At 37.5% G+C, this 27,191-nt stretch overlaps 1 protein-coding gene across 1 annotated transcript in view; it reads right to left on the bottom strand.

Annotated features, from left to right (window-relative positions):
• Window positions 1-425: 425 nt before the first annotated feature.
• LOC145984295 (MAM and LDL-receptor class A domain-containing protein 1-like) overlaps window positions 426-27,191 on the bottom strand; it is a 75,857-nt gene continuing 49,091 nt past the window's right edge. Inside the window, exons 13-18 of the mRNA XM_083117938.1 lie at window positions 24,142-24,325; window positions 23,470-23,557; window positions 19,944-20,105; window positions 12,947-13,158; window positions 7,073-7,238; window positions 426-4,217 (exon numbers count right to left, since the gene is read on the bottom strand). Coding sequence (XP_082974064.1) covers window positions 4,168-4,217; window positions 7,073-7,238; window positions 12,947-13,158; window positions 19,944-20,105; window positions 23,470-23,557; window positions 24,142-24,325 — 862 coding nt within the window. The 3' untranslated portion in view covers window positions 426-4,167. The remainder of the gene's footprint in view (window positions 4,218-7,072; window positions 7,239-12,946; window positions 13,159-19,943; window positions 20,106-23,469; window positions 23,558-24,141; window positions 24,326-27,191) is intronic.

Raw genomic sequence — 27,191 nt, 5'->3', positions numbered from 1 at the left:
AAAATTAGTATTGAGTGTTATGAACAATTCAAGGGGTTTACAAAAAATTCGACTTATCAAGGAATTTGAGATGTTGAGGTTCGAGTTATCTAAGTTCCACTGTATAATATTTATTTCTCATTGCCATTAGCCAAAAGTGGCAGAAAACCAATTCTGAAAAAGAAAATAGAAATTATGTATGTGAAGTTTCTGAAGTCTCTGCTCCAGACGCCATATACCCTTAGTGAATGAAGGCAGTGAGCCTTCGAAATTAATCGGAAGATACTATTCAAATGTGCAATGCAGAAACACAAAACTTCATGCACGTAATACTTAAACAGTGTTTACTGCATCCATCATGAAAATAGAAATTGTTATTTTGATCAATGATACAAATTCATGCGATGGACTGGCACTTTCAAGTAACTGGAATGTCATTATTTATCATGGACAGCAAATACTTTATTAATAATAAATAATACATGTACAAAATCATCCTTTACAATAACAGGTTCTGTTTTACTAAATGTTGTACTTTTATGCATCATAATAGCAAGCTATAAAAATATTGCATTATGGCAAGTAGAAATATCTTGACACTAGAGAACACAAACACAACAATGTACAAAAAGAGAGACGACACACTTCAAGGTTATATTTTTGCATGTTCTATCAATACATTAGTAGACATATTTATGAACAACAGAATGGATGGAGGTTACCACTGAACTCTTTGGACCATGTTGTAGTGTGCTTAATCAGTGAGTCACTGATAATTCCACACTGGGGGTGTATGATAAACTAATATGAAAAAATTCCCATATACAGGGTTAGCATAAATGATGTCCTAAAATGCCTAAATAAGACCTAAGTATAGATTATAGATTAACATGCCTAAATAAGGCATATTAATGGAATCCAGATGTAGAAAATTGGTATGGATGGAAATATAAAATGTATTTGTTGGTCAATTTTGCAGCTAATAGTATGCACTGTTCACCACCAGGAGCGAAATTAGAGAAAATACCTTCCATCGAAAACAAGAGCTTTTTCCATGTTCACAAATCTGTTATTCCTGTATAGCAGCATTTCCGTATCAAGTTTGCTGAATATCCATCCAGTGGGCATGGGATTCATAAGTGGCACTGCAAGTTTAAGGGAAGGGGTGCATCTGTAAGGAAAGGTCAACAGACAGAGACAGCCAGTAGATGAGCAAACCATGCTGCAGCCCTGTGCAAGCTTCAGACAGCAAACACCTTAACCACAGACCATATTTGGCATGTAAGTGCATATCAGAGCAACCGTTGCAACAATCGATTATGATATGTTGCAATGTGCAACGTGAATGGCAGCATATCAAGTACAGGCTGGATATATGCCGAGTTACCAAGCTCTCTCGTCTTTGACAGACACCATAATCTCGAATGTCACTCCTGGCGATGAACATGCATACTATGTAGCTGCCAGGAAGACCAACAAAGACTTCCTGAATTAATCTTTCCATCCATACCAATGTTGTGCACCTGGATTCCATTAAACATGAGCAATGCAGGTTTCAAATTGTGAACATCATTAATGCAATCCCTGTACATATACCTTTAATTTGTCATGAGAATGTTTTGAAAACAAACCAAGATAATGATGTGTTTTGGAAGAACATGGCCAACAGTTTTGTCGCCTTGGAACAATTTTTATTAAATTTGAATTTTAAAGTCCACTTTATCCATGGATAAGATAATCAAGACTGGACCCACATTTTAAATTGGGATCCAAATCACTGTTCAATGTGCCTCCACTGAGTTAGGGAGCCCTTGATTAAAAGGCGATGATGTTACCACTAGGCCACCAGCAATGTTCCAAGTGAGGAGGAATGGTATCCCATCAGCTAGCACAATTTTTGCAAAGCACCCCCCCCCCCCCAGCTGTCTTATTGTGACTATGTTAAACTATATGAGGCTCAACCAAACATCCCCCACCTAGCATTTTTACTTTTTTTACTTCAGGCACTGGCCATCAGGAAGGAACATGTATAATTTTCATGGGTGTGAATTAAACATAGTTAAAGAATTGTGTAGGCAAAGCTTCAAGTTTCCACTTTGCTGTATTTGTTGTTTTCCAATTAATTTCAAAGGACCACTGCCATAGAAGTATATAATGCATCTATCTACTATACAATGTAGATTACATGGATACTAAAACGAAGAAATAAGTTGGTATTGCAATTGATGCTTAGCTCTTGCCTGGTCTTATGGTGGGCGGTCTACATGCTGACAAGGGAAGTGGGGAGCGGGGAATATACTGTAGACCAACCAGGTACCTTTGGCCTTTGGTCACCTTTGGCGGTGGCACCAAGAGTTATGACATCATGGGAGAAAGTGCTGCACACACCTCATTTTCCAAGCCACTGTGTTTCTCATCGCACTGAATTGGTCGCTTCCCCACTCCCCACTTCCCTCTCCAGCATTCAGGTCACTCGCCGTTAAGGCCAGACAAGAGCTATAGTAGTGAATATTGTCCCCTCTCCTGTTCATTGGATAAGTTTATGTGTATTTATCTAAAAATCACAATAGAGTCAACAACTTCTACAACGAACACCATGGTAACATTGGAAAGCACAAGCTATGGCACCACTGTATATGCATTGTGTTATTGTAGGTTGATGTATCACCATGTGTCTACACCAGTAGGGTCAGGCCATTGATGAAACTTTAATAGTAGACATAATAACAGTATTATCATCATGCATATGATTATCATTATAAAATAATAACTATTACAAATTTATTATTATTTTCTACTCAATCCACCAGATGGGTGAATATCCAGTACAACTGTCTATTATTATTATTACATTTTATAGTTAGACCCCTGCCTTTCCAATGCCCATGCAATACACTTTTACAAAGTCTTCCTGTGATCCTAGAAACTTGGAAGAGACTTTTACTTAAACAAGATTTTCAGAGCTTCATCTGTGGATATTTTTATGAGATTTTCTTCCAATATTTCTGTGATCCTTCTAGTTTATAGATATTAACTGAAAATAGATCTCTAGTCCAATTATTGCTTGCATCTGGAGAGGGAAATATTCACACGTATAGTATGCAGCATATCGTGTAAATGCCATGCAGTGAGTGATGTCCCCTCATATCTCATATTTCCACTTCAATAACTGATAATGTCACCTTTTTTTAATCATTGCTTCCACCTTACCTCTAATTAAATAATAATGATAATAACAGTGCCCTCTATTTGAAGATTTGAGTTAAGCATATTTAAGTGCTGATAATTTTACTAACCAGAAGAAATCACACAAATGCTCACTGAGATGAAATTACTTATCAATAAGAAGTAGGCATATCTCGTCTCTCAGTTACAAATCAAAATTTTACCTTACTGTTCAATGTCCATTTTATTCAAAAGTGATTAAAGATTCTTGAATTGAGTGACTTGATTTTTATATATGTGACTAACAGACTTTATTTTCATACTGATGATCTGGAAATGTGAATTTTATATTATATCTCTTAACAATTAACAATCTTTAATATTAGTAAAAACAATAAAAAATAATGTCATGTTTTTACATCTAGCAAAGAATGATATGTATTTAATTTTTAAATTAGCTTATTTAATAATTGACAGTGTAATTTCCTGAAAATTTTGCAACAAGCGTAAAAGCTTGTAAGATTTATTCAATTATTCATGGACTCCTTAGGATGGCATAACAGTTCCCTGAGAGTCACCAGATGGTAGGTTAAGTACTACTGGACTACATTGTTCCAAGATGTTGCTTAAAACTATCTGTTTTATTTTGCGCACTCTTCAAATGATATGGTTGGATTTCTGTCTGCATTGCTTTGTTGTTTTTGAAGCATTGGAGTATTTACATACGTATTGGTTTTTGGGTAAATAACCACATGTAGCTTCTAAATTATTGTAGACAACACAACCCCCTCCCCTTGGTCCCCCTGTTTCCAGTGCCGGTCAGCCCAATTATGCATACTCTCTTACTAATTTACAAAAGCATGATGGTAGAGAGCATATTGAATACAATTCTTGGATAGTTCTCTACATTGAGAAATCCAATGAATTGATGTTTAATGTCATTATTCTTGAACATTCCAAAGGATGAAAGTGGATTTTGTACATCATCTCTTTGGATATAATGAGACAATTCAGTGTCGTTTTTTAGATGTCTTCCTCCTCCTCCTCTTCTATCTTCGCTTTATCTGGCCGAACTGTAAGATATAGGAAATTGAAATTATTATTCTGGGAAAGCAAGTGCAATTCTATATTCTGCACTTACATGGCTTATTTTATTTCAGTTTGTCTGCTTGTGGTTATTTTCAAAAGTCTCCAAATGATTTCAGTGAGTGATTCAATATGATTTATCTCCACTCATCGGGCTCAGATTCTTAATTTTTTTTTTTTTGTTGTGTGTTTAGAAAGTTATTACTTTGATTACAATTCAGAAAGCATTGGTTAGTATTATTATGACCATGCAATCTTAAATGGACATTATCCATCTTTTTACCTACTGGTACATTTCCAGGGCACGTCTGTTCTTTTGTCTTCAAGTGAACATTTTTTTTTAATTTGCGGGTGGTGGGGAATGAATCTATGGCATACCTGTAATTTTTGCTACACATCTGATGTGCCAGCCAATTAATTACTCCACAGTAACCTCCAGAATTCTACACTATTATTCGTTACATTTATGTTACTATTTGTGTCTCCTGAGAAAGGTGGTGGGTCATAGAAATAGTAACTTAATGTAGCAAAAAGTACAGGGTCCAGCAACTAAACCTGATGGTTTTTAATTACAAATAAAAACAAATCTCTTTCATGCAACAAAGTCAATTTAATACATGCTGCACAAGATCTCAAAGCATTTTAGGAAAATAGCACAAGTGGCAGTTTCATGCAATTTCTTCACAAGGACAGTTCATTTTTTGAATAGCACACCTGTGAGGTGAAGCAACAGAATCTGACGTTTTTAGATCAATACTGAATGGCATGTTTCCAGTTGGAATACCATTTTACTGTCTGTAAGGAACTTCAAGGAGACGGCATCAGCAATGAAAAGAACAACTGGGGAATATTGTAAGAAGGTTCAAAATCCCGAGAACATCGAATGAGTTCAGATTTCTGTTTTGAGGGGTCATTCAAAAAATGAACTGTCCTTATCAAGAAACTGCCTCTCATGTTATTTTCCTAAAATGCATGAGATGTAGTACAACATGTACTAAATTGACTTCGTTGCATGAAAGAGTCTTGATCTTATTTGTAATTAAGAACAGTCAGGTTTAGTTGCTGGACCCTGTAGTGTAGGCTTCCAAGGCTTTTGTGAAGTAGTTGGTTAGTGCACCAGATTTTAGTAACATCACACGTTTGGTCTCCACCACTGGCAAAAATAAATTTGTTCAGCTGAAGATGAGAGAAGAGGTGCTCTCTTAAAATGTAGTAATAGATAAAAAGGTAGACAATGGACAAGTCTAGTTAAGATTGCATGATATTGCCACTAACATTTGGACAAATAGCGTTGTTATTGATCTGCAACAACTTTATAATTTAGAAATACATATCAACAAGCACAAAGCAATTATTAAATCCTCATAAGATTTGAACATTTGCTCATTAAGTAACCTCTGTGCTAGAGTGGCTATTAACACAATGTGTTGTGAAACAGGTAGTTAGAGTTCTGGGTAAAGCATGGATGCATTTTTGTGGTTGTTTTATCATGTACACTGTCCATTTGCATACATATGCACACACCAGTGTTTGGAAGTAACTAGTTACAAGTAACTAAGTTACAAGTAGCAGTTACAAGCAGCACTGTAACTAGTTACTTTTAAAACCAAGTAGCTGTAACTGTAACATAGTTACTTTTTTCGAATACAAGTAACGTTTCAACAGTTACTTTTACAGTTACTTCATGACACTTAAGTTGCTATATAAGTGTCATAAATTATGGGTGATTTAGAACTTAAAGTGAACCAGAACCATCGATAAACTACGAGTTTCGGCTGCGATACAAATGTCCATCCTTTGTTACATTAATTCCTGCAAACAATAGAAGAGGAAAAGATAAATTGTTGAACTAAATTTGTCTCCTGTCCATGGTCAGTTGGTAGGCTCTGGGTTCCAGGAATTTCAGAGTGACAGGTTTATCTCATGCTTCATCTTTCATTTGGTAGTTCTCAATTCTAAAGCGATATGCCAGTACCTAGGAAGAGGGGTGGATTTCTCAGAAGCAGGAAGATGAGATTAGGAGAATGATTATTTCCTGTTGCTGTTAGTTTGCTATTGTCAGTTCAGTTGTGTGCTGTGAAGTGCATCTAGTTTCTATAGTTTGTTCATCTGTGGCCTCAGAATTGTCGCCCTTGTGTAAGCAGCATCTGATCGTTTTATTATTATTATTACAATTAGTAATCGATTTGTGTAATTTGTTTGCAAGAAAATTTCCAGTGGAAAGTAACTGTAAAAGTAACTGAGTTACTTTTTAAGATGAGTAACTGTAACTCGGTTACTTTTTTAAGCAAGTAACTGTAACTGTAATTAGTTACCTTTAAAAAGTAACTTTCCAAACACTGGCACACACACATCCACACACACACGTCATGATTACATGTTAGAGTTATGTGGTGAGTGTCACATGTACACACTTTGCTAAAGTTTTTCTTTATTGTGTATTTTTATTTTACACCCACATATTATTATTTCATTTGATTAATTCTAATTCTTAATTATTTTATTAATGAATTAATAGTGTAATGAGATTTAAATCTTGTCAAGTGTGTGGTTAGTTAACTAGAAATATTTCCAAGGAAACTGAGCAAAAGTACCATTGAAGTAAGTCTTGAAGCTTTTCTAGTGACGAATGATGAATGAATTATCTCAGGCCATCAACCAAATGAGTAGTGGAAAGGATTCCAAGCTTTTGAGAGCTCAGATTACTCTCATCTTCAGGGTACCCTTCTCATACACTTCTACCCTTTCCACAACTCACAAACTGTCATTAGTTTTAGTTTGAATTAATAAGAGTAACATTTCATATAAGTAGGTTATTTTAAGAAGATAAAAATTGACTTACTTGAACAAGCACCAGGAGCAAATGAAATATCATCTACTGCAAAACCACCATTCATAGCTTGTCCTTCTAATATAACTTTGAATTCACTATTGGCATTGATAGCCACTTGAGCAGGCATCCAGGTGGGCCTTGTAGTGTCTATGCTGTCAGCTTTCAACATCCAAACCTGCAATAAGTTTAGCTGTCACTGTATTCGGAGTATTTGCACAGAAATTTAGGAAAACATTTACACGGACTTTGTAATTACTTACTTCTTCCGATCCTCTTTTACCGATTGGTGTTGAGGTTTTACAGAGAGCTTTCCACTTGACACGATCTTCTGCCAACTTCCTTCCTTCACTCCATGAGATGTTCCTCCTGTTCGGGATATCCTTTACACCCTCTGCCATTGTCGGTCCCAAGCCCGGATGAGAAAGGAGAAAGGAGGGTTGGAGTAAGAGACTCCAACCATATATAGAGCAGAACAGCTATGCTCACTGCAAGCCCAGAAGCAGAGAGGAGGCAGCCCCTCCACTGGGCTAGAATGTTGTAGGCCAATCCCCTGCACATTTGAAGTAGGGATGGCCAAACGGATCCGGGTCTGAAAGTTTCGGATCTGGATCCGGATCCGAAAGTTCCGGATCTGAATCCGGATCCGAAAGTTCTGGATCCGGATCTGGGTTCGAAAATTCCGGATCCGGGTCCGAAAGTTTCGGATCTGGATCCGGATCCGAAAGTTCCGGATCCAAAGATCCGGATCCGAGAGTTTCGTATCTCAATCCCATTATAATATTACCACACCTTAAAAGGTATTATGATCTTCGATTACAAAGACATTTTTCATTAGTTAGTCCTGCAAGAATTTTTTTCAAGTGTTGTTCCTAAAATACTTTGCTACGCATCGGCTAACACACTCGTGCACAAAAATAATCTTACTTGTTTAACATAAAATGTCAGAGGTGATTTTGTAAATGCCATTGAAACGAAAATGTATTCATTCGAATGTATTGAAAATGAAAACACACATAAATGTGAGACATTCCATTCCAGGATGACAAGATAGAAATGTTATACAAAAATGATACAATTGTTCTACAGTTACAGTTTTACAAATTAAAATAAAACATTATAATATATGCAGTGTTATATAATTACAAAGTGTATGACTAACAAGGGAGGTTATCTAAGTGTCCCCCTCCGATTTCCATGAAACTTGGCAGGTGTATAGTGGGGCCCAAAGGAAGAAATACGTGTTTTTTTGTTTCAGCTAAAAAACTGTTTTAGGGGGCAAAACCCCCTCAAATGTCAAGATGAGGACAAATTGAAGTGAGGATCTGACCCCTGTGTCCCCCTCCGATTTTCATGAAACTTCGCAGATGTATAGAGGGGCCCAAAGGAAGAAATACGTGTTTATTTTTTGTTTCGGCTAAAAAAACTGTTTTAGGGGGCAAAACCCGTCTCAAATGTCAAGATGAGGACAAATTGAAGTGGGGATCTGACCCCTGTGTCCCCCTCCGATTTCCATGAAATTTGGCAGGTGTATAGAGAGGCCCTATGCCCCCTGTTTCTTCCTATGCCATATTTACGTGGTTTCCGGGTCAGATCCCCACTTCAATTTCTCCTCATCTTGACATTTTGAGGGTGGCCTCTATACACCTGCCAAGTTTCATGGAAATCGGAGGGGGAAACTTGGACCTCCCTTGTAAGTGTGTTGATTAATTACAAATCGCGCACGCGCACACACACACTATATATACACACAGGGTGACTGTTAATTAGATGTATTCCCTGAAAGGGGTTAAAGTAGAGACAATTTGCAATAAATTTGACCATATGATACCCCGTCCGAAAATTAGTAGTTTTCGAGATAATTGAATTTCTATTGTTTCTTTTAAAAAATGACAATTTTCCACATAAAAAGATGAATTGAGAAAAAAATACTTATTGTATGGAACTTATTTCAGAGTTTTCTGATAGCCAACAAATAAGTGGTTCGTTGAAAAAAAGTTTTTCCCAAATAACAATCACATGTAAGTAACGGGTGGGTCTAAACTTACAAGTGATGTAAGTGATGATAAAAAAATGCACTCTTAGTTTACTTGGCAACGTATTATTAACAAAAATGGTATGACACGTAGCGTACAAATTACTTTAATTACTTCCTTGGGTCATCTGATATCCAACAAGGTACAAATGTTGATAACATTCACATTTGTGTACAAGAAATAATACTTCATTCGTCTTCATGTGAATGGAATCAATGAACAATACAATTAAAGAACATTACACGTCTTGCTCTAAGTGGGCATCTCCGTTACGAATGCAGGCACGCAGGTTTTTACGGAAATTTGGTCTCTTAACTCGTGATGTGATGGTGTCCTTGATGTGTTGACCAGCTGTTAAGATCCTCTCCCTGAGCTCTTCTTGCGACTTTACCGGTGTCTTGTCATGTGGCTCCAAATGTAAAAGTCGCAAGGCGTCAAATCGATCGGGGGATCGAGCTGGGAAGTCATCATGCTGATAAATCATGTCACGTCTTGTAACTAGAGGCACATCCTCCAACAACATTGCCATCCCGATCCTCAAAAAATGTTCATAAGTGATGCCATTTAAGATTTGGGGCAGGAAAAATGGCTCGATCAAATGATTGTTGATGACGCCCATCCATACTTCTGCCTGGGCGTGCGACAGTGACTGGATGAAAATTACCCAAAGAAATGGATTGGCCGAGGCGGCCCGATTCCCTGGCCGGCTCGATCCCCCGATTTGTCGCCTTGCGACTTTTACATTTGGAGCCACATGACAAGACACCGGTTTGAAGTAGGATTTGTGGTCCGAACGGTGTAAACTTCTGTAAACGCGAGAAGATAGCATCACGAAGTGTTTGTGATCTCGTTTTCCTACATCACGAGTAAAATGTTGAATGAGAAGCTGACAGATTGTCTTCCTCTGGAGACAGTGGATCAGGATCGACCAAATATTAAACATATTGGTATTCTAAAAGATAGTCTGACTACCACACAAGATCCTGGGTTCGACTCCCAGGTGGTTGATCTCATGTATAAGGAAGAATAAACAACGTTTCAATTAAGGAAGGAAACTAGGTATGTAGCAATTGTTTTTACAGCCGTCTGCATGCTCTATAAGTATTATGTTACAAAATTTGTTTATCTTTCAGACTTTCTGTGATTTTTCTTCCTTTAGGCTCCACCTGCAAATGCGGAAGCTGCTGCTGCTTAGGTGGCTAGGTTGGCTAGACATATCGAACCCGGGACCCCTTGATTGCAAGGCGGTGACGCTACCACTGCGTCATCGAGGAGGAAGAGAAAAACTTACAATTAGTCAGTAAAATTAATATTGAGGGACAAGGCCTGCGAAGAGTTCTTTCATTCGGTTGCGCGTGGTCATCACATCGAGTCCCATAGTTTCGAGAGCAGAATTGCTTCCATATCGCTTTCAAGTACTTCCCAAATTGTCCTCACGATGTTGGAACAGCACAGAAATTTTGGAACTAATACAAGCAGGCACATACCCAGGGAAGGGGCTAGGGGGCTGCAGTCCTTTCCCGAAATCCTAGAAATATCTGATTTTAATAATGTGTAGTAGTAATTAAATTTACTTCATTAACAGGATTAAACATCTTGTATATGGTAAGTGGCAATATACCAAGAAATTCATCTTCAGCGCATTTACTCCTCCCCCCAACCTTTTCGTCTTTAGATGGCGGCTGCCGATAAGGGATAACCCCCTTCCAAAATGAAAATCTGCCTACCGGCCTGACCACCAGGGATCTAACCTTGAACCATTCGATTGACTGATTAATTGAACTGGTGTTTTAAGTCCACTTTATGCACAGTATGGCTAATCGGATGTGAACCTACAGTTTAAAGTGAGATCCGAACAAATATGTGCCTCCATCGGGAATCGAACCCGGGCAGGTTGTTGAACCTGCCGAACCAAAGACGAGAGCGTAATCATTTGAGCGTGTGGGATCTTTGTTTTATCCAGTGCAGTGCAATCATATATTTAGTTTTCCACACACAAATAAGATTAATTTTAAGAAATTAGACGTGTGCATATAATTTCTTATAGTCATCATTCTCCAAGTGAACAATCAGGTGCCATAGAAGACTCGGTCCCACCCTTTAGAATAGTGCTTAACGCGCTCGCGTTGAACTAAGAGATACCGGATTCGATTCCGGTATGAACTGTATACATGAGATGCCTAGTTTGAACATCAGTAGACTGTTGGGGTCTAGAAGAAAATTATGTTCCTTTCCAATTTATTGATTGATTGAGTTGGTGTTTTAAGTCCACTTTATACACAGTAAGGCTAATCGGGATTCCACAGTGTAAAGTGGGATCCGAACCACATGAGCATCTACCGGGTATCGAACCCAGAACCCCTTGATTAGAAGGCGACGATGCTACTACCATCCGCCACCAAGGAGGCTCTTGCTCCTTTCTTTCCAAGACTATATATATATAAAAGGTAAAGTGCTCCCCTGTGCTTAGCACCACGCCATGAAGGCGTATAGGGGGTGTACTGTATATACACACACATAAATGTATAATGTATGTATACAGTATAGACCTATATGGTGTATAAATAGTTTGTTAATTTATAATAGTTTGATAGAAAAAATCTTACATTTCCCCCCCCCAAACTGATCAACCTAGCTACGTCCCTGACATGAGGAAACAAAAAGATTGCCCTTTAAAATTTATAAATGAAGAAAATAAGGCATTATTAACAAATTCTGAAGACTTTGTAATTACGAAGATTAAACCTATTACTCTTCCAACTGTTGCCATTTTCTTATTCTGTGGACAGATTTAATTTTTTCTTCCCTATTGTGCCATAGCAATTTATCAATGGAATGTATAGATATTTAGATATTGTTAGTGTAGAAGAACAATCATCTACATGATTAGATTAAAATGGTTGAAGAAATAAAAATGAATCTAAAGTGGGCCTCATGCCACATGATATGGAACATGTCATTTTTATTACAGAAGAAATATGGTAATAAAATTCTAGAATAGCACAATTTTACACTAATTTACATTTCTGCTGAACAATAATAGGAGAAGTTCATAAAATGGACTGTACTATGAAACACACTCAAAACCAAGAAGTATGTACTCTACAAGTTGATTTGTAGGAACCCCACGATTCCTTCTTATATTCATTATCATTGGTACTAAATAACAAATTAAACAATCAAAAGGAACTAAACAGCCAATATCTAGAAATTCTGTATTTATCTTTGGTGAGTCACTGGTTTATGAATACCACTATCAATATGAACCTGTCAGCTTACTCCTTGCACTTCTGCAACAACCTCATGTAAATGTAGTTTGCTATCATTATGTAGACCAAAGGTGGAGGGAGCAGAGTGAGCACTAGGAAAAATTGTTCTAGCTTCAATAAATACATTTAAAGCAAAAGTTTGTTTCTTGCCGAGTTCTTTTTTAAGTTTTTGTTTTAATTCCACTATATGCACAGAAAGGCTACCCAGGACTGGATCTACAGTTTAAAGTGTGATCCGAAACAACCACTACATTGTTTCTTTCTGTATTAAAAGTTTATTTTGCAACATTTTATGGAAATTCACTGGCATGTCAATAGTTAAAGTTATCTTATTTTTAAAACTGGGGATAAGGAGAATGTCAGCTGGCTTTATGGGTAATCTTTCCATCACCACTGAAGCCAGAGGTCCTAGGTTCAAATAATGTAATAACGTTGGTTTCATTATTTATTTTATCAATTGATTATTCATTCCCACCATTGCTAAATAACGAATTAAAACAAAAGGAACCAAACAACCAATAAACTAAAAGTTCTGTATTAAGCTTCCAAATTAGCAAGTATATGGCATTAGGAAATCTTACCTTCTGTGGAGCTTCTTCAACATCATTGAGACTGCTGCTGTTATCCATTCTGATGACAGTCAGCTGAGCTGATTCTCCTGAACCAAACGCGGCATACCAAAAGGTGAAACAAAGCTGTTCTTCTTCTCCAACCGGTACAACTGGCGACACCAACCTCACACTGTTCTGGTTATTTGGATTTTGATTGAAGAGATCAAAATAGACATATCCCTCTAAAAGGAAAATAATTGCAGGCTATATAATTTTTATGATTTTATCATAAATTGATTAGAAAATGTTGTTGAAACTATTTACACAGATCCAGAACTTCTAATTTGTGGGATGCAAGTATGTTTCAAGGGGTACAGTCACGGACAGTTCTGGGTTGTAATGAATGCATTGACTTTCAATGGAATCATTACAACCCAGCAGTGTCCGTGACTGTACAAAGACAAATTAAGCACCAAAATCACAATAAATTAGGAGAGGAGGGAAGGAAAAAATTGTGTACACCTAACATAAGAGGAGCTCATGAAAACAAAATGCTCTTGGTTCGAGACAACTATGACAATATTTATACTTGTGTACTCGAATTGAGAGGAGATGGAATCCCCCCAGTTGTCTCATTGCCACAATGTTAAACCATAGGAGCATCCTCCCAGATAACCACCACTAGTCTTGACCCCCCCACCATTAACGTTTTCCATTGCAGATGCTGCATGGGATAATTTATCAGCAGCAGCGAGGTCGAGCCTGTAGACTGAGATAAGCCAGGTAGCTCCTGGTACTGAAGTTCCGGGTTCGAATCCCAACTTGAGCACGAGTGTTTGTAAGTGTATTTTTATCGATTTCATGTAATCATTCATCCTTATCGTCGTGATTACCCTAAAAAGGTACAATCCAGCATTGGATTCTATGCTTGTATGACTATAATAACAATTACTGCACAGTGGATTTACATAACAATAAATCGCTCTATCAATATATTTATTTACTGATATTACGTCGGTACTCTATCTCAGTTTAATCGCGAGACGTTTGAGATGAAATTGACTTGCATTTATGTTAATTTATGTATACCCTGTCTTGGGTATCTCAGGAGCAAGCGTACAAACACAAGTGCAAGTAGTGACGCGAGACAACTCCACCAATGAACACGTGAGAAGGAACGGGATTACGTGGAGGAGAGGAGAGCGACTGCAGTTACCACAAAGTGTACTATTTCGTTCTGCTCATTCGATCCCCTCCCCTTCTCTGCTGCTATGCGCGACCTTGCTCCAGAGATAACCGATACAGGGTATAGTTTCTCTGTATATTTTGGCTAATCGCGACGATGATGAGGATAAGTGATGACAGGCGAAATTAATAACACATGCCTAGACCGGGATTCCAACCAGAGAACTTCAGTGCCGTGATCGAAAGCAGATGAAATCTGAAAAATGATCAAGCAGAAAGGAACGCTAATACAGAGTATTCATGCTGAGACTCGAACCTGGAACTGTCAGAGACAAAATCTTTAAAGGCCATTTCAATATGAACTGAAAAAAAAAAGTTTCTAGAAACACATTCATCGCAATCTGCGGAGCAGCGCTGCCCTAAACGTTAGAATAGAGGAGAGAGTGGGTGGAGGAAAGCAGTGCGCACTGCTGCCAAAGGATGGTCGATGCAGTCGCATTTTCCCCTCAATGCACTCACTTCCCCTCTCACGGCGTTCATTGGTTGAGCTCTGTCGAATCGCTACTTGCGTATGGGACTGGTTTTCGTTCGCCTGCTCCACAGATTCCGGGGACAGTGTGTACATTCATTCAATTTTGTTTTGTGTGCGACGTAAGTGGGGGACAAGTTTCCCTGGCCCCCTCTGCGGACATATTTGGGTGTGTGTAAACATTGGCAGATTTATCAGGGGTTACAAAGACACGTCCAAGTATCATCATTATATCTCAACGAACAAAAATTTCGAGCAAAATAGGACAGAAATCTCCAAAAATACGTATTATTTTTCATGCTGCCAAAAAAATAAAACAAAATGTTTAGCACAAATAAGCTCATCGGTAGTGGTGGCGATTTGGTTCCAAAACGGGGGGGGGGGGGCAAGAACAGTTTACTTTCCCTTGGCAGATATGGTTTAACATTGTGCGGGGGCAAAAGTGGCAAAAAGTTTGGGGGAAAATGCCCCCCCCTCAATCAAAGCCATTGCTCATGGTACATACAGGATCTATTTCATAATGAAATATGTCGTTTATGAAAGTCTGATCTGGGACATCTTGATAACGTTATCCCTTAGCTGGTGAGGTGAATTTATTTGGACGTAACTGGTGAGGTGGGGTGAGAAAAACCCCGAACAAAAAAAATATCCTCACAAAGGAATGGTTGTGAATATATTTCAAAAAATTAAATAGTGAAAGAAGTTGATTAGAATTAACATAACTACATCACTCATTTATACAAAACATTACAGAAAATACACATAAATGCTACTTTCTTTCAACATACAAAATGAAAAGCAAGAAATGCACACCTTCACATTTTTTGATTTTTGCAGCTCATAAAGAAGGAAAAAATCCAAATTCTTACAAAACATGATTATTAGGACATATATATATAAAGAATAATATAAGATTCTACAATCAGATTACACTGATGCATTTTTCATGCAGTTTATATTGCACGAAACATTTTACGTAAGTGGTGAGGTGGGGTTTAGTCCACCCCACTCTGTATATGCAACAATATTTCAACGGACTGTGTACACAGGTCAACACAACCTCATCCTCGCACAGCTGCTGGAGAACTGACTGAAAGGTACTCAGCATTTAAGGTATCAGATGTGATTAATATGCAAGTACAGTCACTTCAAAATATTCGTGGGGTAGCTCAAACCCCACCTCACCAGTTAAGGGTTAATATTACGATAATAAAGTTTCACACACAACAACAGAACGCAACAGGCGCGTTTCCGGCGTCTCAGTGGGCGATAACTAGAGACCGGATTTTAAAGGGAAGTCCTTTTTTATTTTTCAACACGGAACATGGAATAAATAACAACAGTGTTGATAATTATCTTCCACCAACAAGATCACATGATTTTGACTTCTCTTTTTTTTTCCCTTTTTCAGCCCATTACCTTTTTTAAAACATTTTCCTCTCTGGTAACTTTATTGACTATTCAACCTACACTCTACATCAATGTTATTGCTGATTTGCGAAATATTTAGTACTTTCTCTCCGTTGGTAATAGGGAGCAAGGAGAATAACAATATATGCATACACCAAAAAATACCTCGATCGGACTACCACATGCGGTAAATCAGTTTTAATCTATGAAGCAGCTGTTTATTTCTCAGGACCGAACGAACCAACAAAAACAAGCGAAACCAAGAGAATAATAAATATCAAAAATATAACAGTACTCACTCAGTCCACACTGTCCTGCTTTCAACTTCAGATTTTCTCTTACCCTTGCGCTGTGTCCGCCATTAATAGCACTATTACTGCAGTCACTATACGTTTTGTAGCTTGCTTTGTAAAATGTTATAACTTCCCTCCCTAGCTTCGACCTCAAAATATTCAAACAACGTCGAGTCACTGATTTCGCTGTCTCGTTTTCCCCTTCATGATTAAAGCAAATATTTGGCACTAAACGAGAAACGAGCTTTTGATGGCGCAGAACAATTTGACGATGTAGACCAGGCAACGCTTTCTCGCTCGCCTCGTCATCGAGGATCAGAGGCTTATCTTGGTCAAGGGGGTGCAGAAAGCAGGTTTCGCTGTCAGCTGCTTCGCCCTCCCTTTCTCGTTCAAGACAAGACGCCAAGCCACTCATGAGTGTTCTTGTCCTTGACTTTCTCTAAACAGGGTGAGATGTGAAGATAACATCGATATTTCCCTTTCCACACACACGCAAAAAGATTCCTCGATTTGGAATAATGTGTGGGGCAAGGCCCCTCTGAGATTTCTGGAAAGAGTTAATGTAATTCGAACGGCGAAATTTTAGCGATATTTTATAACAAAAAAATTCTTGTTTTCTGTGACTTACAGGCCGTAAGTAACAGCAACTATTATTATTATTATCATCATCATCATTATCATTATTGTTATTATTATTTTACAGTACCCTTCGACACGTAAAAGCATGGAGCAGAAGGACATGGACCATGAAGGACAGTAGATTAAGTAGTCTCTGACCTTGATTGTCTCTACCGGGGTATCGAACCCGGGACCCCTTGATTAAAAGGTGACGACACTCCAACTGCGCCATCGGGGAGGCCCTGACCCTGATTGATATCTGTGCATTGTGAAAAAGTACAAAAAGAAAAAGAACTGTTCATCAACAAAGTGGTAGGGTAGATGTTTGTTGAAAGGAAGAAAGGGGAATCCAGTTTCTCTCTAAATAGTAGACTTGAGTCTGAACTTGTATACAACGCCAAAGTATTTTCAATTCAATTTTAATTTTATGATTTGTAAAGTAGTAGTAGTAGTAACTAATAATGATAATAATAATAATTATTATGATTTTTATAAGTATAATAACAGTAGCAATAATAATAATAATAACAATAATAAACGTTTCTATGACTCTGCCACCCTGAGAAAAAAAATACTGCCGGCGCCCTTTGCTGTGGGTTGCCCGAGTCCGTCACAAGGTCTGGAATGGAAAGGGATTATGCTGGCTTTAAGGGGTCTCCCTTATCGCACAACACTACTACAACCTTGCGTTCTGACGTCAGACGAAGAATGACTACGTTGTTAGGTTATGTCTGTTCTATTAGCATAAATACACTGCAAATTTATTATTCATGCTAAGAGAACTAACCTAACAACTTAGGCATTTAGCCTAACAATATAAACATTCACTGGTGACGTCAGAACGCAAGGTTGTCGTAGTGTTGTGCGATAAGGGAGACCCGCTGTAGCTCATGTGCTTGCAGTGCGAATGAAGTCTGATCTTACAATTTTCCCTCCAGATAATTCCTTTGTCACCGCACACACACATCATAATGTTGTTTATCGCATTTGCAGTGTTTACATTAAAGAAAAAATCGTAAGATTTGTAAGAGATATTTGCACTGAGCAGTAGGCCTAGTCTATCGGTAAACACGCAGACAGGCAGGGGGTCAGGGGGGCACTGTTTTAGCCCCTTGACATCAGGTCAAATTATTTTGTGTAATTTGGTTGCAGTGAAGGGTGAAAATGTAGACAGCAGATATTATTTTGCTCACAGCTTGGTGAGGGATAAATTCACAGAACATGAACAGCAGCTATTACATTCGTCCATCTTGTCTATGACCCGAAGTCTAAGTAGCGGCAAGTATTTAGAAGATTCTCTAGACTTTCTTTCATAGAAGCTTCTTTATCTGTACATTCGTTGCCCCTGTTGCGGTCTCCCCTTTAGACAGAAATATGTGACTTTGACATAATCCACATTCCTTCCACATCTGCGCCAGAGGAAAAAAATCTGGATCCGCCTATGTGTTTTTGAGTTTTGCATATTCTAGTTTTGTGCCAGTGAGCCTCTCTGACAGAGTAGTTCGCATCCTGGCTAAATTGTGTTTGTCTCTTCAGCTATTTCATCAACTCGCCACTCATCTTCATCGTTGAGACTAACATAAGGAGACAAATGTTATTCACGTCACTTGATACAAAGGTGACGTCGTTGAAAGGGAATTTAGAGGGATATTTTCCATCCAGTTTTCCCGACACCTTGCCACCATTTCTTGACCTGCACAATCTAGTCAGTTACGGGGTTGGAAACCGGGAAAGAGAGTGCGAGATTGCTAGGGGTCGGAGGTAAGCTGCCTCGCTCTTGCGACGCTAGATTAAATCGGACGCGACTCATGTAGGTGTTTCGACAAAAATTGAAATGTGCGTGAAGTAATATTTTAGTGCAAACTGTGATAGCTTTGAGAACTGAGTCTGGCATACAACTTGTTTGGCGTTTCCGTCTTGAAATTAAGTAGCTGCCCTTTGTAAACATGAAGCGCTTCAACGTTACGTAGTGATCAAGTTAGGTACCAAGTTTTGTTGTTTGTGTATGATTTTCTTTCTAATAATCTGTGATGTGCTCAGGTTACAGTGACTCCTGACGTTAAACTGGGTCTATTGTTGGTGCATCTGGACGAAAGGGAGTTGGCAGGTTTGACGACTTACGCGAGCACTTCCTTGTTTAACGTCATCTTCTCAGTTTTTGAAGCTTGAGCGATGTCCTACAAAACTTCCTTCGGAGAATGTCGTCTAGTTGAACACCTACCCGGAGTGAAACAAGAGCTCCATAGGCTTCTCATTATTGCTTCTAGGCCAAGTTCTGTAACTTGGTCAGTTAAGTTCTTTGAAAATAATTTTACAACGTTTCATATCTCTCTTTTTTTTGTTTGTTTTGTGGCCTTTCTCATATTTCCCAGTCAAGGCCCATTTGCAGGTGGAGGCAAGGGCTGTTGCCCCTCCCCTATATTCAGGCCTGTCCCCTCTATAGATTTTAAAGAACTTGCCGACTTCTGCAATTTATTGCCTTGATCGAGCGTGCCTGTTTGCAGTTGGCAGTAGTGTCGTATTTAAGGAGGGCTATGGACCTTTTTACCCAAAATATTCTCGAACCGAAAAAGAAATTAGTTATCGTCACTTGTTGACTACAAATCTTCATTTTGCACAGTATTATTCTCATCATATGAATACTACGACGCCAGGGGTACCGGGATTAAATCTCGGCGTGGGCATGGTCGTTCTTTGTGAATGTCCTTTCATTAATTTTATCATACCTAGCGAAGTAAAATAAACCAAATCAATCAATAATAATATGAATATTCTGAGGTAACATTGCTATGAAGTTTCTGGATCGAAGGCATACAAACTTCCACTGTTTTAAAAAATGAAAAATCGTAAGAATGTTTTATATATCAATTAAGGAAATTTGGAACTAAAGCAAGAACGACACCGAAAAACTTTACAGCACAGTGTAACTCATGAAATATTTTATTAAGAAATGCAAAATGCATTCAGAAATTGAAAAGCGAAATGTTTTTACCTGGTGATCCAAATGTTTTGTCTGGAAGATTCGCTGGTCTGCGAGCGACAGTTGCCAATCTCCAAGAAGACGTGGCCTTCCCTTCGGTGTCGTTCAACCAGGCGCAGGTGTCTCTCTCGAATTTGCACTCGCCTATTCTCACCACTGCGGCCGATGGGGTGGCTGAAAAGAAAGAAAACACACTTGACTTTCTAAAAACAACACTGTTCGGCCTCACTTTACACGTCATTTAATTAAGTTAATTTTTTAAAAAAATACTTGAAACTGAACATAATTTAAAGTAATATTTGACGAATTCAGAGTTAATTTTGAAGTATTAAAGATTGAAAAAGACTGTCTATCGATATCTCAAAAGTATTATTTCTATTTCTTGTGGATGGAAATTAATTCTAGACAATATATAATGTGAAGATACTATTTCTTGTGTTTTTACATGTTGGAAAAGCCTCCCCGATGGCGTAGTGGTAACGTCGCAGCCTTGTAATTAAGGGGTCCCGGGTTCGATACCCGGTGGAGGCACATGAAACAGTGGTCCGGGTCAAACTTTCAATTGTAGGTTCAGTCCCGATTAGCCTTTCTGTGCATAAAGTGGACTTGAAACAACAATTCAATCTCAATTACATATTGAAAACTAAAAATTCGACTAGCAAATAGTTTCTTACATTTGTATGACAATTGGGACAATTTTCTATGCCTCTGTGTTAGTTGATAAAGTAACTGAAGGCAAGCATATTTGCAAATGTGCTGAATTTTGAGTGTCGGATCAAACAAAAATTTGGTAAATAAAGATTCGTTGTTTGAAAGTGTTATGTGGCCAACCATCCTGTATATTTTGGTTGAAAGAGAATGTTTAAACAGGGTGTCTACCAGTCAAGAAAGTCAAGAAAAAGGAAAGAAATCAACAAGTCGATCTAGAAGCCAATAAAAAGTCTAGAAATCATACTTTTGGTCAAGAATTTTCGCTGTCACAATGACTGATTTATTTATACTTCACCTTTCCTCCACTTTGGCTAATCACGAAGATGAGAATGAATGGTGGTAAGATAAGATGGATGAAGGGACAAATCACAAACACATAGGGACGGCCCAACATGGGCTCCACATAAGATTTATACTGTCTGAGAGTCCTGGCGCCAGAGTTTTGCTAGTCTGCCAAATGCAGTCCAGGATGCATCAATATATAAAGCAAATCTAATTCTCTTCTTAAATACATCTTCAGTTTTCATCTTATCTGGCCTTTTTGGTAGGGGTTTTCAGAAAATCAATATATATTTCTTAATTGCTAATTTCCAAATTTACCTAAGTACGGGTTGAATAAATAAAGGTTAAGAAAAACGAAAAATGTCAATACAAAGTCATCAAGAAGTTAAGAGTTTTGCCATTTTGGTAGACACCCTGTTAAGGAGCCCACCACTGAATAACCAGGGGTCAAGTCCCTGCATGGATATCTCATTTACATCTAATTATTCATCCTCATCGTAGCGATTAACGTAAATATGTAGGAAATAGGAATGGGCAAATCCTAAAGGAATAGGATAAATAATTCAGGATTCGAGAATTGGGAAACAAATCCTGTATTCCCGAATCAGTAACGGGTCCTGCATATGAATCCTACCGATTCGTATTAGAGAAATTTTGGATTCGAGTAATTCAGATTCGATTGATTGACTGATTGATTAATTTGGTGTTTTAAGTCCACGTTATGCACAGTAAGGCTAATCGGGACTTGACCTACAGTTTAATTGGGATCCGAACCATTATGTGCCTCCACCGAGTATCGAACCCGAGACCCCTTGATTACAAGGCAATAATTCAGATTCGACTGACCATCACTAGTAGAAATGCGCCGTAAAATAAACAAAAAATAAAACACTTCAAGGACAAAGTAACTTCAGGGATGCTTTTCAGCCGAGATCCTTCGATGAAAGCTGGCTTTTCTCTTCATTCTTGTCAGGCGGTTTGTTGAAACTTTTCTGTCTCTGAACATTTTCCTCATTGTCACTTATCAATTTTAGACTATTATAAATCTCCTTAATCGACGAATTGCATGTGAAAAGTTCAATCGGATCTGTTGAAGAAATTAACCTCATACTTCTTCGAATAAGATATTGAGTACAATAATTCATTTATGTTCGTGCGGCCAAATTATTCAGCAGAATTAATCAATTAGGTGGAAATAAAAAAATATCTGCACAGGAACGATTCCATGTAAAAAGCAATTGTCATAGCCTTTTAAAATTTCGAAAAACTTGTCGATTTTGAAGGAAGGGAGGATGAAAGAGTGAATGTATCGAATGGGGGAGATTAATGTGTTGTATGTATGGGACTACTTATTCTTTATAATGTGTTTAGTGTGGAAGAATGTCCTGGCCGTCAGTTGCTATGTACAGGTAGAATTCACATGTCAAAAATTTAAAAGATAGTTTAATTTTAATGTTTTTCATCCAAATACCTCTGCAGCTCATTTTAGAGAGAAGAACTGAAAGTAAGGAAATATTGACGAAAAAATGTTAGAGGACGTATCATTTCACCACCAGCCGGACCCTGTGGCCGAGTGGTTAGCACATCTCGCTGCGACGCCAAAGTATCCCGGGTTCGAATCCCGCTCGGGCTTGGTTGTTTGTGAATGTCCAATCATCAATTTCAGCACTCATCCCAATCTTCGTAAATTACCTAAAAGGCACAAAACGCGAAGTAAAATAAAATAAATCAAATCAAAATCAAATCATTTCACCACCACTTCGGATGCTTACCTAGATACACATAGTCTTCTCAGAGGCGTATCAAGTACCTTCTCTTGTACGGAACGGATGACGTTTCTTTTTTCTTTTTTTTTAGCCCTGGGTGATTAGGATAATTGAAGATTATATATTGTTAATTATAATCGTCCTACCGGGGACGATTGATTAATTTTAGATGTTAAGGGAAAGGGGCATTAGATGAGGGAAGAACATTTTACACTTCAGGATGGTCTTTACTTACTCGGGAAGGGACAGATTAATCGACACACTATCGATATCAGCCGATAATAGGCATACTATTGCTGTATCGGTTTATCTGTAAAAGTAATGATATTTTATAAATATCCTGTAATTTAATGCAAAATTCTACCATTATGTTGTTATTTTTATGAAAAAAAAGGCGTATAATTCATATGCCCTGGTTTTGTAAAGTAAATGTATAAATGAGCAGTTTCCTTTCATACGTCCTCTTCATACAATTACGAAGGACTGTCATAAAATGGTGACTATGTATATCCATCACCATTAGTATGTTTGTGATATAATGGTAAAATCGACTAAGTTAACAGTAAGCAAATTATCAGTCACCATTTTCATTCTAGTTCTTTTACATCATGTGTGTCCCAAAAAAGATGCTGGAGCAGAGGTTTTTCTCTGCTGCTTTGACGCTTTTCTTTTCATTTTTGATTCCCGTATTCTCAAAGTGACTGAACATGGTTATGGTAAAGTTGCATACTATTTCTTTTCAAATACTATTTGTGCATTCAATGCTAAGTTTCACTCACTTGAACAGGATCCATCGAAGAATGTTATATCGTCAAACCCAATAAAACCATTGGCTCTACTGGATCCCCAGACACCTTCAATTATAACCTAAAAAACAACAAATATACAATCATGTTAGAGTTCATTTGTGTTAAAGGAATGACACTGATTTTGAAAGTAAAACCAAGAACCGATGGAAAGTGACAAAACTGCAGCTCGTAAATATAAATACTAGCTCAAAAGTTAAAGATGTATGAGTTTTGTATCTTACAAGGTGAATAGCAAAGATCAATATTCAGTTAACAGTCTTGTGAATATCGCCCGATAGCATGTTAACGTAGGGCCTCCCTGATGGCGTAGTGGTAGCGTCGTCGCCTTCTAATCAAAGGGTCCCGGGTTCGATACCCGGTGGAGGCACAAGTGGTTCGGATCCCACTTTAAACTGTAGGTCCAGTCCCGATTAGAATTACTGTGCATAAAGAGGACTTAAACACCAAATCAATCAAGCATGTTAACATCTATAACCGACAAACTTTTAGATTTGAATTATAGTTGTGGTATTTGATAGAAAGAACTAACAATAAACCCATTAAAAAATGTAGCCTTTTTCGTGACTGAAATTAGAACCAAGGAGGGATATATCAACAGTAGCAACTAATAATCTTTAAAATTATGTTTCTCACTTTACTTACATGATACTCGGTATTTTCCTGGATAGCAGCTTGAGCGTATCTCCATTCAGGACCTTGATGGTTGTAAAGTTTCCACACTGGGGTTATTACTGGTGCACCATTACGATCAATAGTTTTAACGTAAACTCCTAGAGCTCCAAGACTTGGTCCAGTGTTGTCTATAAATGGTTCATTCAAAACGTACCTTAAATAAAATTTCGTAAAAGCCTTCTTATTATGAAAATTGAACATAAAATGTACATAAATTATTTACAAACCATTACCTGAACATTACAACAAGCCATGGTGGATTGTAGGGGGTGTGGAATTAGGGACTTCAAACATTCACTATCTCGCCCATTGTGAAGAGATGTGATCAGCACCACGCTCTGACTGCTTTACCTCAGGTTGCTCCAAGGTAACCCATTTTATTAGAGGCTGGATGAAACCCAGAGTCGCCTTCTGCTGCTACATGGCCTGAATAATTCCCATCCGAGATCACCCATTCGCAGTGATCGAATTGGATCGGTATGGCATAACGGTAGTAAATTAAGATGCCAAAAAGCATAGCTCCAGTAAAATTTTAAGTTTGGCACTTATTTATTGGAGCTAATGGTGCAAGTAGCTACACAGTGGCCAAAAATATACTTGCACATTTCTCTCTCTCTCCCTCGCTCTCCCTCTCTCTCTCTCTCTCTCTCTGTGGTGATAAAGAGAGAAAATGAGAATAGATATAATATGAAACAAACCACAAAAAAGGATTGTATCAATAGACAGGTCTGTGCATACGAGCATACAGTCAGTAATGTATTTCCAATTCGGCCACTCCCCACCCGGGAATCGAACCAGGGTCTCCCACGAAGCCTACTGACTAGACAACCGCGGCTCCATATTTTAGTTGAGAAACAAAATATTAAATAATTTTGAAGTAATATATAATTTTAAAATTTCAATCTTAAAAGAAGTTTTCAACAATTACTAAGCGAGGGAAGTTACAGAAAGACACAAAAACTGTAAGGTTAATCCAACTAAGCACATATCTTATTTCCTCGGTACTTGGTAATATTAAATGAAATTAAGTACATTTCGTGAGTAACTATTTAAATATAAAAATACATTTTATTAAAAGATAATTTATTTATGTTTAGACCATTGATCAGTCTCTCGAGACTTTTCAAACTAACTTCCCATGAGTCAGTTAGTCTATCAAAACTAACTAACTAACTAACTAACTCTCTAGCCTTCTTAAACACGAAGGTTCATGGCTGCAGCAACACAGGCCTTCCATCTGTCCCTATCTTGAGCAAGATCTATATACTCTTTTCCATCTCTGCCGATTTCCTTTAGGTCCATCTCAACGTTGTCCCTCCATCTTCGTCTTGGCCTTCCTATAGGTCTCTTACCATCAGGTCTCCCAACAAGAATCCTGTAAACTCCTCTTTCCTCTCCCATTCGTGCCACATGGCCTGCCCACCTAAGTCTTCTTGATTTAATTATTCTAATAATATCTGAACATGAATACAAATTATGTAGTTCTAAATTATGTAACCTTTTCCACTCACCTGTCTTCTCATCCCTTTTAGGTCCAAATATTTTCCTAAGGACCTTATTTTCAAATACTCTCAATTTGTGTTCCTCTTTCAATGTAAGAAACCAAGTTTCACATCCATATAATACTAAAGGCAAAATTACTGTTTTGTATATTTTAACTTTTAGTTTCTTAGATATTAAACGAGAAGACAAATGTTTATGAAGAGAGAAGTAACATGCATTTCCTGAATTAAGCCTACTTTTTATTTCCTCTTTAATATAATTTTCATTTGTTAATATTACTCCTAAGTATTTGAATTTAGAGACTGGTTCCAACGAGTTGTTATCAATAATTAGATTTTGATTATTACCTAACACTTGGTTTCGGCCTGTAAGCATATATTTAGTTTTCTCTTTGTTAACTTTCAAACCTATCTCTTTAGCAGTTTTGAAAAATATTTTAGTATTATTCTTAATTGTATTTATATCATCCCCTAATAAGTCTACATCATCTGCATATGTTAGCAACTGAGTCATACCATTTAATTGTAGTCCTTCGTTAGTTTCTTTTACCTTCCTAACAGCATATTCTAAGGCAAAATTAAAGAGCAATGGAGATAATGCATCTCCTTGTTTTAACCCATCATGAATTATAAATTTGTCAGACACATTAATACCCACTCGAATTTTACTTTCTGTTTCACTGGTGCATACTTTTATCATATTAACAAGCTTCTTAGGTATTCCAAACTCTACTAATATATTATATAATTTATCTCTTTTGACCGAATCATATGCTTTTTTGAAATCAATGAATAGCTGATGGACATTTTGATTATATTCCCACTTTTTTCAAGTGTCTGTCTGATGTGAAAAATTTGATCTGTAGTTGATCTGTTACGTTTAAATCCACATTGATAATCACCTATAATTTCATTAGCATATGGGGTTAGCCTTGTTAAAAGAATGTTAAATAATATTTTATATGTTGTTGAGAGTAGAGAAATTCCACGGTAATTATTGCAGTTCATTTTATCACCTTTTTTAAACACAGGAACAATTGTGGATTGTTTCCGCTGTTGAGGGATTTCTTCCTTATTCCATATTAAACAAATTAATTTATGAATTGGACATATTAACGAATTTCCACCATATTTAATTAACTCAGCTGGTATTAAATCAATGCCAGGTGCTTTGTTATTCTTTAGCCTTTTAATAGCATCTTTAACTTCAGTCAAGTTAGGTTCTGGAACTAAAGGTTCTGCTGTGTCCATTTACTTCTGATTTATCTCCTACATGAACATTTAAAAGATCATTAAAGTAGTTCTTCCATCTATTTAGAATATCGCTTGGGTCAGCTAGAAAATCACCGTCTTTATCTTTTATCAAGTTTACTTTAGGTTGCCACCCCTTTCTAAATTCATTTACACCTTTATATAAATCTCTGATATTTTTGATTTTGCTGTTTGTTTCAATTTCGTTAATTTTGCTTTTCAAGTAATCTCTTTTTTTACTTCTAAACGTGCGGTTAACTTCTCGCT

This window comes from Lepisma saccharinum, chromosome 2, assembly GCF_977018435.1.
Source record: "Lepisma saccharinum chromosome 2, izLepSacc3.1, whole genome shotgun sequence".
Taxonomy (NCBI): domain Eukaryota; kingdom Metazoa; phylum Arthropoda; class Insecta; order Zygentoma; family Lepismatidae; genus Lepisma; species Lepisma saccharinum.
Note: the sequence above shows the minus strand (reverse complement) of the source record. Positions and strands in the feature narration are given on the sequence as shown.